Here is a 19,181-nt window from a genome sequence, read left to right on the forward strand (position 1 = left end):
GTCCAGTTTCTCAAAATTAATTGCAAATACTGTATGGTAGAAAAATCCCTCATCTCACATTAAGTAAAGATTTGAAGCATCCAAGAAAAACACTGAGCACTGAGCACTTAGTAATGACAGCACCATCATCTCGGCCCATATCAGCTACTAAGAAAAGGAGATTTAGCTCAGAAGAATGTGCAGTGAATGATAACTCATTCATCCAACTTAGAAACAATAAACAAATTCAGCTTTTCCCCTCATTTTTTTGCCAGAAGCCAAACTCAACACCCATCGAAGTCAGAGATCAGGACAAGAATATATTTTTCCATCTTTTATTTCGCAAATGTAGCATGAACACTTGCAAAAGAACATCTTAAAGTTGGTCCAGTAGAAAAAGAGAAAAAACACTTGAATTATTTAATACTTTGTTTTTCAGCTTTCAATTCTGTCAAATAAATTTGGAGTCTATATTGTGTCTAAGTCAGGGAAGGATTGCTAGTATTCCAAAATCTTTTTCTGTCAATCATATATAAATATCCAGAAATAAATCTCGTTTCCTAAAGCAAAGCATTAGAAAGAGTACAATGACTGGATAGAAATGGTGTCAACATCTACATAAGAAAGGGATTAGCTGACTATAAAATGTACAGTTTTTTTAAATTTAACTTAATATTCACATTCATATATAAAAATTACATACCCTGGATCTTTCAAACCCACTAAAAATAGCTTCTTCTGTTACTGCCGAAAGATCATTTTAAATTACCATAAATGTAATGGATTATTTATGTATTATCTGCATCATTAATGTCATCATTTCTGCCATGTTGCTTTTTGTTCTTTTTTTACAGACTTTTTTGATCATTTCATAAAACATAAGTCAATAAATTAACATGCTACCTCAGTCCCTGAAAGCCAATACTCAACTGTGTTACTGAGTCAGAGTAAAACAGGTGTTTTTGTGTATTAAATTGTGTGTCTTCGTCTGTATGTGTGAGTGTGAAGAGAAATATAGGACACATAACCTGTTAGAATGCCTGCGTCAGACTCAAAGTACGGTAGGAAGGGTTGGGGTTATTTCAGAGTCCATACAAAAAATAATTCATTGTAAATATATAATATATATTTATACATTTTTGAATATATTTACAAATATACCCAGCACTATACATTATACTGTGTATTTTTCTCTCCAGAATAATTGGGAAGGTTTAGGAGAACTGAAAAAAGAAATGCATCAATATTACAAAATAAACAGGAGAGCCGTTCCTATAAGTACTCTCCTTCTATTCCTCTGTTTTGTTAGTTGAAACTCTGTCTCGCAGTCCATTTCCTATTTATCATCCTCTTCTAGTCCCTTGTTTTTGTTTCAAAGTTCATATCGGTCCATACATTCCTCCAGGAGCAAATAAAAGTCTTGGAATGCCAGCCTCTGGAATGGGATCACCAAACAAGTAACGTCATCGATTGTAGAAACCTCCGGGCACAAACATGAGAACAGCACTGAGAAGTCTGTGTGTTTATATGAAGTAAGAGGAGGAGGGGGGTCCCCAAGGAACGTCAATTCATTCAGTCAATATAAAACAGCTTCTGTAGGGTCCTTGTCCTCTCCTTTAAGACCTCATGTGAGCACGTAGTGTGTGTGTGCATGGCAGTATGAGTGTGCGACAGCAGCGCTGCCACCAGCCCAGTCGCATCTGGGTCCATTAGTCCACCGGGAGCCAGGGGGTGTTGGGGGGGCAGGAGATGGGAGGATTTCTACGTGTGCAACGTGTGTTTTGGGACATCAAGGGGTAAGACTTGGGTAGAAAGGATGGGTGGGGGGCTCATGTTTTGACGTTTCCGTTGATGTGCTGGTACTTGGGGAGGCAGGGCTCGTCCGGTAAGGGATCGTGGGAAAACACGGAGTCGTCACCTGAGGAGCAGGAGCTGCGAGTGTCGGGGAAGCTGGGGGAATACTGCTCTGCTGGGGCGCACAGGTCCAGATACTCCTGGAGACACAGACAGGAGAGAGAGAGGGTTAAGGGAGAGGATTTACACTCACATACAAGCTCATATGTTACAAAAGGGGAAAGACGCCTCAGAGCGGAGTGAGAGGCAAAAGACCCAGAGCAAAAAGCAGAACATAAATATAGTGCAGTCAACAAGATGGGAATTTCCAGAGGAGGGTGAGAGAGTATCACCTTCATCATGATATTTATCCAAGCCATACCAAATCACCCTGGAAGGGTTTATGGAACAGAAGAGAAAACATAATCTTAAACTGGATACTGTATGAAAATATTTGCAAGAATAATAGGTATTAAATTGAATGTTGGACTGCAGGCTAATCCGGGGAGCTTTTGAAGATAGCAGGGTCAGCCGAGCTGTGGATTAGGTCCACTACTAATGCTTTTATGTGGATAGGCGTTCAATCAGTTCAGTTCAAACAAATCTAACATCTGAAACACCAGACATATACACTTTATGATGGCTAGGAACAAGAAGCTGGCAGAACACAATGCACATCCCAAAAATGAAAATAAAGAGAGATCTAAACCCAAAAAATCCTGTTATAAATGTTTTACTTGGACCAGTTCTCTGAAGCTGTTCTAGACTTTTCATGTCGGCTGAGGCAACCTTTTTTTCCCCTTCTGCTTGACTTTCAGGGCTGTTATTGGGACTAGTTGTGAGGAGGAAGAGTTCTTGGGGTTTTTCAGAAAATGAGAGCTGGCTTCCATTTTCCCAGCTCAACACGAGAAGGCTCACATTACTAAAGACCTCCACATCTGCCAGCGGTTTGGGGCAGAGGGAGAGAAGGAGGGGTGCAAAAAGGCAAGAAAAGACTGCTTTATTACATTTCAAAAGTTCAAACTCAAAGTTGGGCTTTTTTGGCATAAATTCACAAAGTTCCAGCTCCAAGAGCAGACGAGTCTTGACAGCTTTCCATCGACGGCCTCTTTTCAGGCCTGCACTCGGAAATCACATGAGACAGGAAGGGGAATGGAAAGAAATGGCGGCTATTGTGGGGAGCAAGGCATGAATGTGATGATCGGCCAACTGCACTGGGCCATAGCGGCCATGTTGGGCCTGGATCAAATCAACCGGCCATTTCTTTGCTCACCATTTAGGCCTTAAGTCAGCAACTAGGATGCTAATGCTGCTTAAGCTTTCATCAAAATTCCCCTGAATCCTACAAGCACTGGCAAGAACGGGATTTACTTTGGCCTGAGAAACTTGTAACTGTGCATAGGAATGTATCATGTCATATTATTTTATTGTTATGAAATGTCATACTCCTATTCGCCAGGAAATGTCAGAGTTTGTGTAGCATGATGTGACCACCTTGAATCCTGGAACTTCATGGATTTAGTGTGAAGGAGAATGAGAGAGCAGCACTCACTTCGTTGGAGTTGAGGGTGAGGATGCGATCCAGATCCTCTACTAGCTGCTTGAAGGTGGGTCTATGGGATGAGATGGCATGCCAGCAGTCTTTCATCATCATGTACCTGGGAGAGAAAAACAAAGGTACAGTTTACTCATAGAGAAGAGTGGATTACTGGAGAGAGACCAGAGTGATTCCTGGAGGTGTTGCAGGCCTGTCAAAACACATGCTGTGCCACTCCTCTTCTCACTTGTATTCAAATTTCTAAATGTGCTGAAAGATTTATGCCTCTGAACTCAGGTCTCCATGTCAAATTATTAATAAAAACAGCAGGTGTTCTCTGAATCTATCTAATTTTAAAATCAAGGCAGTTTTGATGGCCTGCTGTTGATCACAAACATGCCTCTCAGTGTTTATGCCTTTGGGCCTGTCTCTACTTTGTTTTCCATCGACCCTCTCATAACATCATAACAGAGCTGTGCCATTGTCCGCTGCCTGCAGAGGACTTATTGTGAATGAGGACACTGATAGCAGCCAGTCACAGCTGTGCAGAGGCCCGACAGAGTGGACACAGAGCCCGGGAGTCATGGATCTGATGGAGACTGGGATGGCTTTAGAGTCGGGGTCCAAGAGCTAATTGTGTGTTTGGGTGATTTGGGATATATAAAGCCAATTTAAGACACTTACAACTCGTTGGTGCAGTTGCCGGGCTTGTCCATGCGATGTCCCTCTTTGAGTAACTTGAAGAGCTCTTCGACGGGGATGCCAGGGTACGGAGAGCCCCCTAGGGTGAAGATTTCCCACATCAGCACCCCAAATGACCAGCTGTAAAACAGAAAAAATAAATATATATTATGAATGAGTCGAGAATTACAACAAAACAGCATGTGCAATAGTGTTCAAGAACTCATTCTCCAAGGAAGTTATGTTTAGGTCCAGTTTGTTTGTCAGCTGATTATTACTAGACTTCGTGGAATGATGTAGCATGGCCCAAGAAAGAACCCATTTTATTTTTGAAGAGGCTCCAAATCACAGGGCGAGACCACAAATTATTTTTCATTTTTGACAACACAGCGCAAAGAGGCATTTAGCCTTGGTGGATGTCTGCCATCTCCAAATTACCATCTACTTGTATATCAAATGAAGGCCTTAAGAGTTTCCCTTTCCTTTAACCTACAGATCATTTACATAGAGTCACTTGACCAAAGTTTGGAAACGACTTCAACAGTGTGACCGCAGTGGTGTCAATGCCCTCTTTCTGCCGTCCGGTGGCTTGTGGCGCGGACCCGCTCCCAGTGCCACTCTGGTGCTGATCTCAATGATGGCCTTTGTGCCCTGCTGGCCGGTCACACAGGCTGGCATTGTCCAGTCACACCACACCAAAACAAACAGTGGACCACCCACGGCAGACAAAAGAGGAAAGAAAGGCTCAAAGATGACTGGTGAATACTAACTATTAACTACTTCCTCATCCTGGTTGTTAAATACTGGTGATTTCACGCCGCTGATTTCAATCACTGTCTCACTATGTGTTTATTTTAGAGATCCACAGTGTCTCAAATTAATCATTCTTGCACTGGCAGCAAGCTTGATTCATGTCCACACAAAGGCGGTATTATAACACATAGACGCGCTTAAAACCCTAATCTGTGCGTACGCTTGCAGGCAGCTACAGACCATGTTAGTGGTCCGAGCAGGAAGGCATGGGCAGGCAGGTCGGGGGTGCTTATCAGCGCCTCCATCTGTTTACACAGCTAGCCCTGAGTCTATCAGTGCGTTGTATCTCTCCACTCGTTGACACACTCATCTCTCCTTTCTGTTTCTACTTTGTAACCGTCTCTTGTTGCATGTCAACATGTTGCTCTGTGCAATCCGACCAAAGCCAACCCTGACTCACCAAATAAACATGTAAACAAACATGCTGCGGGTCACTTTAACTGACCAGGTGTAAGGCCTTACCACAGGAGTAGAGAAGGTTGTTCAGTCATGTTTCCTTCAATAATCAGATACTTCTTATCCTTTGAAGATACACAGGGTTGTCTATGATTTACATTGTCATGTCTTGATTACTGAAATGCCTTTAATAGGTCCAAAATACTGCTGTTGGAATATCACTCGTTCAAGTAAACAGCTCAAACCCCTCCTAATCTGTATTGTTGCCTTATAAAGATTTAAACAACCATGTCCCAAAGTATATATATACAACTAATTAATTTATTATTCAGTGCTTAATATATATTTTTTTTAATTTCTCATGTTTTTCTTAAAAAAAACACATTTTTATCTCTTTCAATTTTCTTTATTTATTTATAACTATCTATTATTTTATTGTATTGTACTTTGCAACATTGTTAGGAGAGTACTATACATAGTTTTTAGAGTGCACTTATGTAGTCCAGTCATTACCTAAATGCATAAACTACAGATAAAGTGACTCTGTATAAGCATGGATTTCATTCTTGATCTTATTTAAATCTCATTACATTTATGTATACCTTGTGCGGTTAGGTTGTACAATCTCAATATGGACGGATTGCAACATGAATACAAATGTCAGAAAACCAATCAATACATGAACACACACCAGTGGAATTGACCGACATCTGAAAATGCAAGGCTCTGAAATGTGGGAGCTAGCTAGCTGAAGCAATGTTTTCTTTATTTTAATTTGGTGAGGGGTAAGGGGTCAGACCGCCCTCATTGCCTTCACCAAGCCTGGCCATCATACCTTGTCTCTGGGCTTAAGTGCTGAGACAAGGCATCATGTGCTGAGCTGAGTCCCCTGGGCCCATTTGTCAAAACAGCAAGGGGCGAGTTTCATTGGAATTCATGTATTCATTTAATCTGATATCACGTATGGATTGCCTGCGCTTCTTGGGATGTTTGTGTGTGAGCCCACCGAACACTACCTCCAAAACGTCTCTCCTCATCTTACATCCCCCTTCGTGCGCTATGAGAAAAAGCCAATTACTAAAAGTGAGTGATGAAACGTAATTAGCAGTGAGCTGATAGAAAGAACTACAGTCGGCACTTCATGCCTGCACCCCCCATTCGGCCGCCTGCACTCCCCCCAGTTATTGATTGGTGCTGCGCCATGGAACATGAAGGGCATGATGTCTATGTACACAACTTATTTATGTGCACACACACACATATACACAAGCAAACGAGGACAGTAGAGAGATCCTCTATCCAAGCGCTTAACTGGATGAGCGCTGTGGTGATTGTGCTACTGGTGTATGACTCATAGACACACACACACACAACATCTTCTTTCCCAGGGGTCAGCATGCACGGCATTTATCTAATTGCCACATGCACTTTTCTGCCGCCAGTGTCTGGAGCAGAAACTTCAAACAACGCTGTCAGAACACATGAGGCTCAAACACCAAAAAGAGAGGGACCTTCTTCCTTTGTTCTGTTTTTAGAATGAGTACTGTTAGTCTTTATAAAAACACAGAGACAGAGACGGGTCAGTCAGCAATTCACATAACAGATGAATGAAAATAAGAACGACGGGGCGAAAAGGGGAGGCGGGGGAGATTATTTTGATCGTGGAACGGCTCCAAAATGATGAGCCACATGTTCAAAGTGTTGCTGAATGAGGAGAGGAGAGTTAAGAGAGGATGGCAGGGGGCTAAAGGAGGAGGATGAGGCCCCCCGTTTGAGGAGCTGCAGCATTGTTGCGTTTAGACTTGTGTGGAGGCCCATAAAGGAGGGGAGACTTCCGCGCTTAGCCAGAGCAGAGAGGGGTGAGTCAGAGGGGGAAGAGGCGCTGGTGGGCTCCGGGCTCCTTCCAGGGCCCTTTGAAGCCGGTCAGATTAGTAACACGGCATTGGCTACAAGTCTAGCGTGAAATCCTCACTTTTGCCACAGACTGGACAGTGCTGGCCCCCTATAGGCAGCCACCCCCCCCCCCCCCCCACCTAACATTCACCAGTGCTGCACCAAAACACCTCACACACTCCCTGAAAGACAACCTCTCTGATTATGACTGCAGGCTAACAGAAAAACTCAGACTGCAGACAAACATCTGTGCATTACATATTGAGAAATTGTGGTTGTGGGACACATATGGGTTGCCACCAAAAGTGAACTACTTTTCAAGAATCTTAAGGTTCCTTCAGCCTATTGTTGTATCCAAACCGGTCAACACATTAAGATTAGGCACATTACTCCGCTAACATATATAAAAAGTGACGGCTGTCATTGTTTTCTTCCTCACATTTCCAAAAGATCTGTCCAAACAGGCTTCATTTTCATTACACTGAAGGATTGGTATCCTGATTGGCCTAAAAACGTCTTGAAAAACGTAATAAAGTGACATTTTAACATCTTTTAGCCTGGCTCAGAAATCTCACATGACTCATTTACTGATGGCTCTCTGTTTTTTCAAATAGCAGTTGTTTCTGTCCAATCAGAAAATGTTCAGCCCTGTACTATCCCTCTACCAGTAAAAGCACTAACTTCCACCAGGGAGTTTTGAGGAGGTAAAATGTGGCAAAAGGTTGCCAATTCTGGGGGAAAGTTCCTGATGAAGAAAAAGGGATATGAAACAGTTCGTTAGATACTTACACATCACTCTGGTGTGTGTAGACCCGGTCAAATAGCGCCTCTGGAGCCATCCATTTTACCGGGAGACGACCCTGGAGACACAAACAGGTGAGAGGTCAAACACAATATTATACACAGCCCATCCCTGGATTGATTCATTCCTGGCCTGATAAGCATGTTTGAATTCATTCCCCGCTAGTAGATCTCATTACTCCTGGAGAGGCCGATACGTGAAAGCAGCCTGGGGAATACGGCACTAGAGCGACTGTCTGGGAGGAGGGTTTCCCAGAGGAACGTTTACATTGTTAGAGCAAGAGAGCAGATAAACAGGGTCACAGATAAAGAGGAGTTTATCTCCCTGTGCAAAACATTGGCTGGGAGGCTAAGCATCGCTGACAAGGCGGCCTTCGTCAATAGCTGCGTGGTAGGCTAATGGCAAGAATAATCTCATCAGAGACTCTGAAACACTAAATGGAGGGATATCACATACATAAATCCTTATAAAAGTCGATTTTTCACATGCCGCAAAAATATGCAGGATGAGAAAAATAGTACGAAACAATTATAAAGAAATGTATAGTATGTGTGTAACTTTTTTAGCTTCTCTACATCACATTGCACTTATATGACAGTGGTGTTCCTATCATAGTGACGTAAAAATGATTAGAAATTTAAAAGAATTCCCTACAATGATGGCTCTGTCTTGAATAGTTTAACACAAGCGATCATCATTGTCGCAGCCGCCATTGTTCTAATCATCATCACCATCGTCATCATCGCACATTGTTGTTGTTGTTGTCAGATAGCTCTCTGCATGCGATGAAAAGCCACCCATGCATACTCGATGAGGATGTGAAGGCAGCGCTGCTCTGCGGTGGGAAAGAAAGACACCACTGGGCCACTATGGAAATGTCAATTACGTTTAAGCCGCTCCCCTCTCACTCTGTCTCTCTTTTTTGGCTAATTGTATAAGTGTCTATGGGATTGAAGGAACAAGAGACTGAGGGATAAACAAGGCAGAGTCTCCAGAAGCACTTTATTCAGAGGCTGCCTGGGAACCTGCTGCTTCTGCCAAGACACCAGCCGAGGGGAATGAGCGGAATAGAAAGATGAGGGAAATGGAGGGAATTAGAGAAAAGAGAGAAGACAAGTGGACCAAATCTCACACTGCGGCTCTCAAAAACATTCCACTCCACACTCAATAGGTGGCGGCGCAGGTTGAGGACTTACATTGGTCGTCTTTTTATAATAGTCGATGTTGTGGACGTCCCTGGCCAGGCCGAAGTCGGCGATCTTCATGATGTTGCTCTCCGTGACCAGGACGTTCCTGGCTGCCAGGTCTCTGTGTATACACTGGGATGGAGAGAGTGAGAAATAAGAGGGGAGGGGAGAAAAAGAGTGGAAAAAGTGAGGGGGAAGAGAAGAATAAGACAGTTACCTCACTGCATAAATAAAGCAACTTTAAAAACAGGTGTATACTTCATTTAGAGTGGTATTCAGATGTTTGTGGTGTGTGTAATCATCCAGAAATCTCCTGCACAGAGGTAGCACTAACATGACGCCACGATGACTGCACCAACATGTCTGGGTAAGAAAGGATTCCTCGCATACTTCAGCACATATATGGTCCAGGTTGTTTCTGTGCATCAGCGCGCATGTGCACGCATGTACATGTGTGTGTGTTTGTGCATGAGAGACAGTACACTCTGTCACATTCCAACAGTGAGAGGGAGCGTGAGGCTGCGTTTGGCCCAACATGGCCGTACCCCCATTGTGAAATCCTTGCAGCTCTTCCACACAGAGGGGCTTTTGTCGTGGATTGAGAGACAATGCGGGGATTGGGCAGGGGGTCAGAGAAGTGTTTTTAGGACAATATTCCCACAGTGACGCACGTAAAACCCTCCTGGATACAATTCATCAAATGCTATGTGAACTAAGATCTGCCAGCAGGGGACTGTTGTGAGAACGTTCAGTGTGTCTGTGTGCATCCTTACCTTCTGTGATGCTAAGTACTCCATGCCTCGTGCCACCTGATAAGTGCAGGACACCAGATCTTTGAAAGTAAGCTGCTCGTCTGAGACCCGGGTGATGTCGTAGGAGTACTCCATGCCGGGCGGCCTGCGGGATCGGAGGTACTCCCTCAGGTTGCCTTTGGAGGCGTACTCCACTATCACATAGAGGGGGCCTGCGGGGAGAAAATACCTGCATTAGCTATTGAACATAAATCATTCCCTTTGAGAAAAAGTGGCACTGAGATCATTTGTAATGGACTATAATACATGTTAAGACTTGATGCAGGATTCTGGGATAATTCAGTTTGAAAAGAACTTAAGGAAAATGACCTCCAAATGGCCTAGATTCCCATTTCCAAAACTAGTTAAATCAACCCTGCAGTGACTGATTTTTTTTTGATTTGGGTGTGAAAATGGGCATAGTGGATCTGAAATGATTAGTCAAATAATCTATTCTCAATAGATTATTAAATACTAACTAGTTCGATAATTGATTGATTGAAAAGAATAATCAGTTCTAAGCCTCTCAAATATTAAGATTTTTTGATTTTCTGTGTTATATATCATATTAAACTCAATATCTTTAGACTGAGAAAGCTAAAACATATAAAGACATCCCTTTGAAGTGAAAAAAAAACTGGGATTCTTTCACTTTTTTTCTGACATTTGAGGCCAATTAATATTGCGAGAAAATAATCAGCAGCTTCATCGATAAGGAAAATAGTCCTTAGTGGCATTCCTCAGCATAGCATTTATTTTTGATTTTTCAAACAATCGTGGCTCCACTGATCTTCAAAAGTAGCTTTGAGAGAAGAAAAAGTGCTCAGCTTTATCCACACTTCACATCCAATTAAAATCCAACCTTTCTATATCAGATACAAACCGCTTCAAGCGTGTCTGATGACACATATTATGAATTTGTTTGAAGTGTGTAGCAAACCTTTCGTATAAAATTACACAAAAGGTTCACAAAGCTGAAGTGAGGTGCTTTATGATGTGTTATGTTGGGTCCCGTCCTACTCACCGTCTTGGGTGCAGGCTCCCAATAGATTAATGATGTTCTTATGCTTGCCAATCATCTTCATCATCTCCATCTCTGACACCAGGTCAGATAGGTCTTTCTCAGTGGCGTCATCTAAGGACAGAAAAATTTGGATTGAAGGTTGTCAGGGGAAACTCATCAAACAAACATAGCATAGCCCTGTCTTCCCTTTAACCTCTCCTCTCTGTATCTTCCCCGTGAGACAACACCTTGTTTCCTAGGTGCTTCTGATTAAGTGCGGCTGACAGACAATATGGGCTTAAGTTACTGCGGAGAGAGAGACGCTCCTCACACACCACAGAGGCCTCCTTTCAGTGAGGAGGAGGAATTAAAGACCTTCAATCTGGAGCATTATCTGCTGTGGAGGCTCCTTTTTCATGGGAGGGATTGAGCCAGGTATCCAGACAGTCAGAATAGCATTGCCTGCATTCCTCCGCACCATTACCTTACCTAAAAAGCAGATTTCCATTGTCAAGGTTGGTCCAATAACCTGCTGTTGTACCTGAACTAACTGCCCCCCTAACCCCAACCCCCCCCCCCCGTGCTGCTTTCATTAATCTTAGCAGTGCTGGTGTGACTTGCCTCTTTGTGTGGGTGCTGACTGAGCTCCAGCCAGCTGCTGCTCTGGGGTCAGGTATGTGACCGCCCCTAACCCTTACCTACACAACGCTACCTTCCCTTAGCCGTCACTCAACAACAACCAATAACGAATACTAATGACAGCCCCAGGCCCCGCCTTGCACTTCTACTGAACCCTCACTGGAGCATAAATCACATACAATGTATTCAGTTTGCCCCACAGGACATAATGAAGCAGTGTACGTCTGATTTTAAGTCAGACGTTTACCATTACAACCTCTCTGTGATTGTGTGGCGCCGCTTACCTTTCAGCATCTTGACAGCGACCGTTACAGCGTCCTTGGGTTTGTCCTTATCGATGCCCAGAGCTTCGGCCATCACCACTTGACCAAAGCAGCCTTCACCGAGGGGTTTGCCCAGGGTCAACCTGCTTTCGCCAGACGGGAAATAGGGCAAAAAAAACAAGACAGGGAGCTGTTTAGATGCTGCAACAAAAACTCATCAACTTGACTTGACTGTGGCATCGATTCCCTCCGTTAGATAGAGAGGGAGAGGTAATGTAACCAGGCACCGAGCCAGTTTCTCAACCTCACCCTGTATGTGTTTTTTACGAGATCACTCTCTCTGTTTCAATCAGATTGTGTCCGTGTGAGTGCTTTATTGGCGTGGTGATTGCAGCCTGTGCCAGGGCAGTAGGTAGGAAGGCAGACATGGCAGCGATAATCACCTGATAAAGAGGGGAGAGCAACTCATTTCTAAACTGTTTACCCTGCCTTGGCATGTTCCAATATACACTCTTTACAAGTCATTACACAGGGCTTAGCTTAGCCTTGACACATTAGCCTGTGACTGATGGAAAGCTGGCTTTGTGTTGCCCCACAGGAGGGCCTGACTGCTATAGTAGATGGACATTTAAGTACTATTTATTGTTAATGTCTCACAATTTCTATTGTTAATGAAGGCTGAAAAGTTAATGAAGTAAGTTACAATCTACATTTTTCATGATTGCGTTAAAAATGCATATTACTTTCCTAAATATTGCATCCGCGGTCCTGAGATCAACAGACAAAATTGCACTAAATTTAGGATATTTAAATATTGAATGAGTAAAAAATCAAATTAAATGTTTTTTAACTGACATTTCACTATTTTGGCTGCTCTTATAAATGTAGTCCGTAATATATACTCTCCCACACATGCTCTTTCTCAACTCTCCATGAGAGCCAAAGCACCTATCTGACCCCTGAACTAGCAGTGTAGCTTGTGCAATCTAATTTGATTGACATGTGTAGCCCCACCCCTCAAGGCCCAGTGTCCTGGCTATGTAAACACTCACACTGCATGCCGCAGAGCCCAGGGCCTGAGGCCGGCGCCGTGCCGTAGTAACACAATCCCCTATCTGTCCACACACTCGCCACGCTCAATGGCAACCATTCTGTCCATCCAGCCACACATAATCAATGTTATTTTTCTTCCATCCAAACCGCAAACGTTAGCATTCCTCAGCGTTTTGCAACCCCAACATGATCCCTCAGGCCCTGGGATGACAGGCGAGGAATAAAGACCCAAACAGAGAGGCGCACAGAGGTTTATTCAGCCCAGACAAAACAACCCATTCGATGGACTCATCAATTAAAATCTAAACTTTTCCCCTAGAAAGCCATTCTGCTGCAGAGAGAGTTTTACATCAGATTCTCCTTTACTGATAAGTGATGGTAGAATGTATGACCCAAGATGATTTTTTACAACCATTTCAACAAGAGGCAGGCCTTCGTGTTTATGGTTTGGGATTTTCCCTTTTATTCCAAAATCAGAGGCCTCAAGTGGGTATTAAAGGACTCTAACCTTTGCAGTCCTATTAAATCCACCCTAAAGCTTATCACTGGCCGCTGCAACCGTGACGAATAGAAACCTCGGTGGTGCTAATTCCTCTGGTATGAGACAGCGCAAACCCTCCTAGCCCAAACACGCAGATGAAAGCTGCTAGTGCTAACCAGTAATTAGCACCGCTTCATTCCTTAGCATCAGAAGCATGTGTGTGAGTGAGAGTGTGACACAGCAGCAGCAGCAGCAGCAGCAGCAGCAGCAGCAGCAGCAGCAGCAGCAGCAGCAGCAGCAGTTGCGATGATGAGGCATATGCCAAGGTGCCAAGTTCAGGTCGTTTCACTACAGCAGCCTTTATCTCAGACACCACAAGCATTCATCTGCAGTTAGTCATATTGCATGCTGTCTATCAGTGTTAATGGCCCTTTCCACCTACAACAATAGTTATCTGATCATTAAGCAGCCCAGATACAATCACACAGATGCTTATTATGTTGTAATCTTGCTGTTATCGGCTACTGTAATGCACCCTGTTGGCCAAAAATAGTTGTATTAGCGTTGAGGACAATCACAAAAGGGTGAGTTCAGCACTGAGAGTTGTCATGCAGAGTGTCGAACAGGCACTATATGCAGACTTTGAAACCTGATTGTGTTAGAATGCATTCCCCCTTTCAGAAAAAGTGGCACTCTAAAGCTGATTTGCATTTTAAAGGCTTTTTAATGCTTTCTGCAGGGGATGAGTTACATTTACATAATTACATATTTTCCTTTTTGAAACGATGTAAAACTTGCAATTAGGACTAGGTCATAATTACTGTTTACATGGCCAAACATTAATCTTGATGAAACTAGCAGAATCACTCAATCTATTTTCCATTACGAAAATAATATAAACATCCAAAGGTTTATTTGTTTGCTGAATTCTTTGTCTGTTTTTCAGCAAGATGACAGAAACACTACTGGGCCCTTTATCATGAAACTTAGTGGAAGGGTGAAGAGTGATTAATGTCAAAACTCATAGAATTTTGGAGCTAATCGGAATAACTAGGCAGACACGCACACTATGAAACGGACGGCCCTCACCTGTCCCTGGAAAACTCCCAGCGCGGATCCTCGGGAAGATCATACTCCGGGATCGGGTCGTCGTGCGCAGAGCCCCGCCGTGTTTTGATGCGTACCAGTGGCGTACTGGAGTTCATGGAAGAGCTGGAGTCTGTGGACACCTGTAGGAGTAGAAGGATTGGCTGATCACCGGAGTCTGGGTTCATACGTCAGCTTAAGCTCTAAGGCATCACTAGAGGAGTTAGAGGTAATGTGAAAGTGCATGATTGACTGGATTTTCAAGGAAGGTTGATAAGTAGGGCATATTAACAAATATATATAGTATTGATGAATGTGTGTGGATCATTCGGCCTCTTCACTCTTCGTCCCCAGGGCTCTTCTCTGCTCTCTCCGCCCTAAACTTACCTTGACACAGGAATCAGTCTCTCCATAGAATGTAATCCAACACTTTTTGTACCTTTTGGAGCGTACATTTTTTCGTTTCCCTTCAGGGAAAAGCATGACTCGCACAGAGGAAAGAAAATCTGAAAATTGCAGCAGTGCTAACTTGCTCAGAAAAGCATGCCTTCTAAATTAGGCTGGAGGTAGATTGTATAAATACCACAAGAGTTTTGTGTTTGTGTCTGTTTTGTATACAAAATAATTGTTATTATTTCCATAGTATATTTTATTATGCTTTTGCAGCATTAGCCTCCTTTCTAATAATCCTAATTATAATATTATTTTGTTATCTGACATTGTATTTTTGCAGTGTGTGATTTTCTCCTCTAGGGGTGTTAAATGCCTTTAGAACTCTTTATCTACTTTCTGTTACCTGGCGGCGCAAGGGCATCTGCTTGCTCAGTTTGTGGACTGCCGGTTGGTTCCCAAAGTCGGGTTTCTTTGCGGTGTTCCTCATGCGGCACACCACCACGATGCCCACCATGCAGGCGATGAGGAAGACGCCCGCGCAGTATATGGCGATCTCCACATAGTCTGGGGAAAGGGGCCCTGGGGTTTTCTCAAGGGCTGAGAAAGAATAAAGGGTGAGCAGTGAGACGGAGGTCAGGGGAAGAAATATATAGCAAGTCACACACACACACACACACACACACACACACACACACACACACACACACACACACACACACACACACACACACACACACACACACACACACACACACACACACACACACACACACACACACACACACACACACACACACACACACACACACAACGTACTCTATTTGAACAGACACACATGGGTATCAGACAGGCAAACACAGAGACAGATGCTCGGGGATGACTCATGCGTTAATGTAATCACAATCGGCAGGCAAACTAAACAGAAATGATTTTTAAGAATCCTTCTCTATCGCTTCGTTCCTGAGTAACGGCACGCACACTGTTTTTTCAAACCAACATTGAGGGCTTTAACAGATTTACAATTTTGACTCAGCACAACCGGGCCTGCATATGTCTGCGCTAATGTTGGAGACACGCAAGCACAAACACACACCCACGGCCGCCGGAACAATACACGCTTCACTTCAGATCGCAAACAAGGGACAGCGGTGTCCTTCGTGGTTGTATATGGCCTCAACTTCCTGTCGAGGAAATGGGTCGGGTTTGCGTGCGTCTGTGTGTGTGCTGTAGAAATGGACTGTTCCATAATACATAGCCCTCCAGACCACAAACAAGGCTCTTGTGCAGCACAGCCAACCAACCAACCAAGAAGCCAGCTGGAGGTGAAGCTTCATCTAGGAACCTTTTTTCCTGTCTGCTTTGTATCTGCTGGTCCAAAAGCCACAGCGCACACACAGAAGCCGTAGCCTCGAAGGCGCCATCAGTGCAGATAGAGCAAATCAAGGGCAATAAATATGATATATTAGTCCCACAGGAAATGGCTAGCCTGTGATCATTACGCTGTATTGTTTACAGACAAAACAAAACTGGTGTCTGCTTAAGACATTAAGGGAGTCTCATCGATCTCATTTTATGCCCGGCCTGCTTTCGGCTACAAAAATGTTTCAACTTAGCCTGAAATGAACTTGCAGACACTAAGTTTTATGTATTTGATCCTTTGGTATGCATAATTACAGGCCTGACATACAGCAAGGGACAAAAATAGGATAAAACAAGTTGATAAACGAGAACACACAGACATTCACACGCATGAGTCATTCCCTGTGTAGAGCAGGAGAGGGTTGGCCTTGATAATTGAGAAAGCCAAGCCAACTTTGAGCGAGTGTTGAGCTTTACCTTTCGATCTTTATTTCAAGATGAAATAAGGATCTTTAAAGAAGCCAATTATCAGAGCCAGGGAAGGGTTGAAGAACGCTTTTAAAGCGTAAAAATAAACACTTTATCTCGCATGCAGAACAAAAATGTGGCACTGAAAGACTTTTCCCAAGGTGCATAGGAGAGATAGAAGGAAGAGAGAAGGCGGGCAACAAACCCTCCCCTCCTTTTGGAGTCCGGAGACACTCGAGCCGCTCTGGGAGCTCTACTTCCGTCTCAGAGTTATAATAAGTCATCTGCAAACTACCCTCTTATCTGCTCTGAGCTTTCAACAGCTTGCCAATCCAGATAATATTTTTGAATATATGCTCCCTGCTCTTACGTTTCATTGTCTCGGATGTTGACCATGGCAGTAATCTAATATTTGAGCTGTACGCCTCGGACTCCGGGGGGAGGACTTGCCTTCCGCAGAGGTCATTGTAATGACATAACCAAACAGGCTGAGAGAAGGAAAAGAGAGGACAGTACACGAGTGTATATACCTGGAAGCACCGTCAACCAAGCAGTGTGAAAGGAGATCCCAATAGAATTACCCGCCAAGCACGTATACTCCCCAGCATCTCCAAATGTTACATTGGGCAAGTAGAGAACTTCTATCTCCTTATCTGTGGTGTTAACACCTGCAGTCTGGGGAGAAGAAGAAGAGGAGGGAAATGGGGAGGTGTCAAAGAAGAAAGAGTGGGAAGAAGATCAGAGCAGAGGGGGTTGGGGGGGGGGGAGGGGAAGGAAAGAGGAAATGGGGAGGAGAGAAAAAAAAAAATCAGACCCAAAACACCAAAAGAGAAATAAGAGGAGCTGGATGGCTTCCATCTGCGAGGTCCCATCTAGAGCAAAGGCTGTTGGGGTGAGGAGGAGGAGGGTGAGGAGGAGGTTTCATAAACACAGAAACAGATAGATCCCACCAAAACAGAAAATACACCAAAAACAAAACAACCAAAAAGACCCCCGTCACCAATAAAACCTGCTAATAGAAGTCTAATCCATAACTGGATTGGACACATGCAACAACACAAACACAACTAGCATGGAGAGCACTGTATTGCAACACCGTACACCATCTTGACACAGCTTGCAAGAGAGAGAATGTGAACGTCACATGCTCGCTGTGACAATGTCAGTGTCTAGGTATGCACCAGTGCTTCCATGACTGCACCAATCCCAGCAGTGGAAGGAGCAGCTGAAACACAAGGATGTACCATTAGGGGGAGAGAAAGGGGGTGTGAGCCCCAGGAGCACCAAGAGACCACCAGAAGGACCACCAGAAGGACCACCACAGCACAGCAGGTCAGGGACAGAGCCCAGGAAACCACACCGGGAGTGGGGGGGGGGGGGGGGGGGGGGGGGGGGAGGGAAGGTGGGTAGTCAGGTCTCAAAGGTTACCTGGGACGACTGTGAGCCAGCCCGACTGGTTGGCCTCGCCTATATAATTGGAGACTTTACAGATATACTCCCCAGCGTCCGCCTCTGTCACGTTGGTGAGGGTGAGCATCTCCACGTCGGAACTGTTAATGCCTGAGCGCTGCAATCCACACACACATATCAGACAAAAACATCATGACTACAGATACTGTATTTCTGGAGTCACCACCATAGCCAGCATGGAAAACACCTATCACTTTAATAAGGGAGAAATGATTAGACCTTTTATGACTTGTTATCAAAAACACCTGCAACATCTGGCTATACACCAGCAAAGAAAAAAGGAGGAACTATAATCAACAGAATCAAATCTAAAAGAGGAAGTGTGGGAATGTACCTTCAACACTCGGACGTATGGGTGTCCGTCGGGGCCGTAGCGACTACCGTTCTGAGTGATGTGTTTGAGCCACTGGATGTGAGGCTGGGCGTCGCTGTAGACCTTGCAGACGAAGCGGGCGTCCTCCCCGACGTTTACTGTGGTGTTGGCCGGGAGACCCGCCTGGAGGATCGGTCGATGAGGGGACCGTTCTGTTAATAAGGGGGGATATGGTTGATTAAGACTGGTTCACCAATATTCATTTTCATTGTTCACATTCATATTTTAGATTTCTCCAACCTTTTTACCTGCTTTAATGTCGAAAAGACTATTTTTTCTCAATCTGTCTGTCTGAACATGAGTGTATTTACCCTCTCTATGAAACGCTCAGTTTTAGTGCCTATCCCTTTAAGCCCCCTTCCCAAAAAAGCCCTGTCTTCTCTGATTGGTTTGTGTTTCCGGGTCATACTTAAGCTCATAGCTTCTATGCATGTCATTGCAGCCTGGGAATGACTTTAATGATACTCAAACTTTCATATATATTGTGACATTTCAACATTATGGGAGCCCTAATGCTTGTTTAAAGGCAAAGGTTCTGAATACGTTCATTTCCTTGGATGGTTTGATACTTTAACAGTAATTATATAACACACAAAATACTTTTCAAGGGAAGTGTAGACTAAGGCTGTGTCTACAATTAAAAAGGTGTTATTTCCCTTTAAGAAACATGAAGTCTAGTTT

General features: G+C 43.9%; 1 protein-coding gene across 9 annotated transcripts in view; it reads right to left on the minus strand.

Annotated features, from left to right (window-relative positions):
- Positions 1–298: 298 nt before the first annotated feature.
- fgfr2 (fibroblast growth factor receptor 2) overlaps positions 299–19,181 on the minus strand; it is a 40,851-nt gene continuing 21,968 nt past the window's right edge. For 3 of the 9 annotated variants that reach the window (XM_034152041.1, XM_034152033.1, XM_034152040.1), the window contains 12 exons: positions 18,462–18,652; positions 17,188–17,332; positions 15,228–15,427; positions 14,441–14,580; positions 11,839–11,963; positions 10,937–11,047; positions 9,895–10,085; positions 9,131–9,253; positions 7,922–7,992; positions 4,034–4,171; positions 3,365–3,470; positions 299–1,973 (listed from right to left, as the gene is read on the minus strand). In XM_034152041.1, coding sequence (XP_034007932.1) covers positions 1,809–1,973; positions 3,365–3,470; positions 4,034–4,171; positions 7,922–7,992; positions 9,131–9,253; positions 9,895–10,085; positions 10,937–11,047; positions 11,839–11,963; positions 14,441–14,580; positions 15,228–15,427; positions 17,188–17,332; positions 18,462–18,652 — 1,706 coding nt within the window. In that variant the 3' untranslated portion in view covers positions 299–1,808. Of the gene's footprint in view, positions 1,974–3,364; positions 3,471–4,033; positions 4,172–7,921; positions 7,993–9,130; positions 9,254–9,894; positions 10,086–10,936; positions 11,048–11,838; positions 11,964–14,440; positions 14,581–15,227; positions 15,428–17,187; positions 17,333–18,085; positions 18,225–18,461; positions 18,653–19,181 lie in introns of all 9 variants that reach the window. The other 6 variants (XM_034152034.1, XM_034152042.1, XM_034152037.1 and 3 more) reach the window with 5 other exon arrangements.

The sequence above is a fragment of the Trematomus bernacchii genome, unplaced genomic scaffold (genome assembly GCF_902827165.1).
Source record: "Trematomus bernacchii unplaced genomic scaffold, fTreBer1.1, whole genome shotgun sequence".
NCBI classification, from domain to species: domain Eukaryota; kingdom Metazoa; phylum Chordata; class Actinopteri; order Perciformes; family Nototheniidae; genus Trematomus; species Trematomus bernacchii.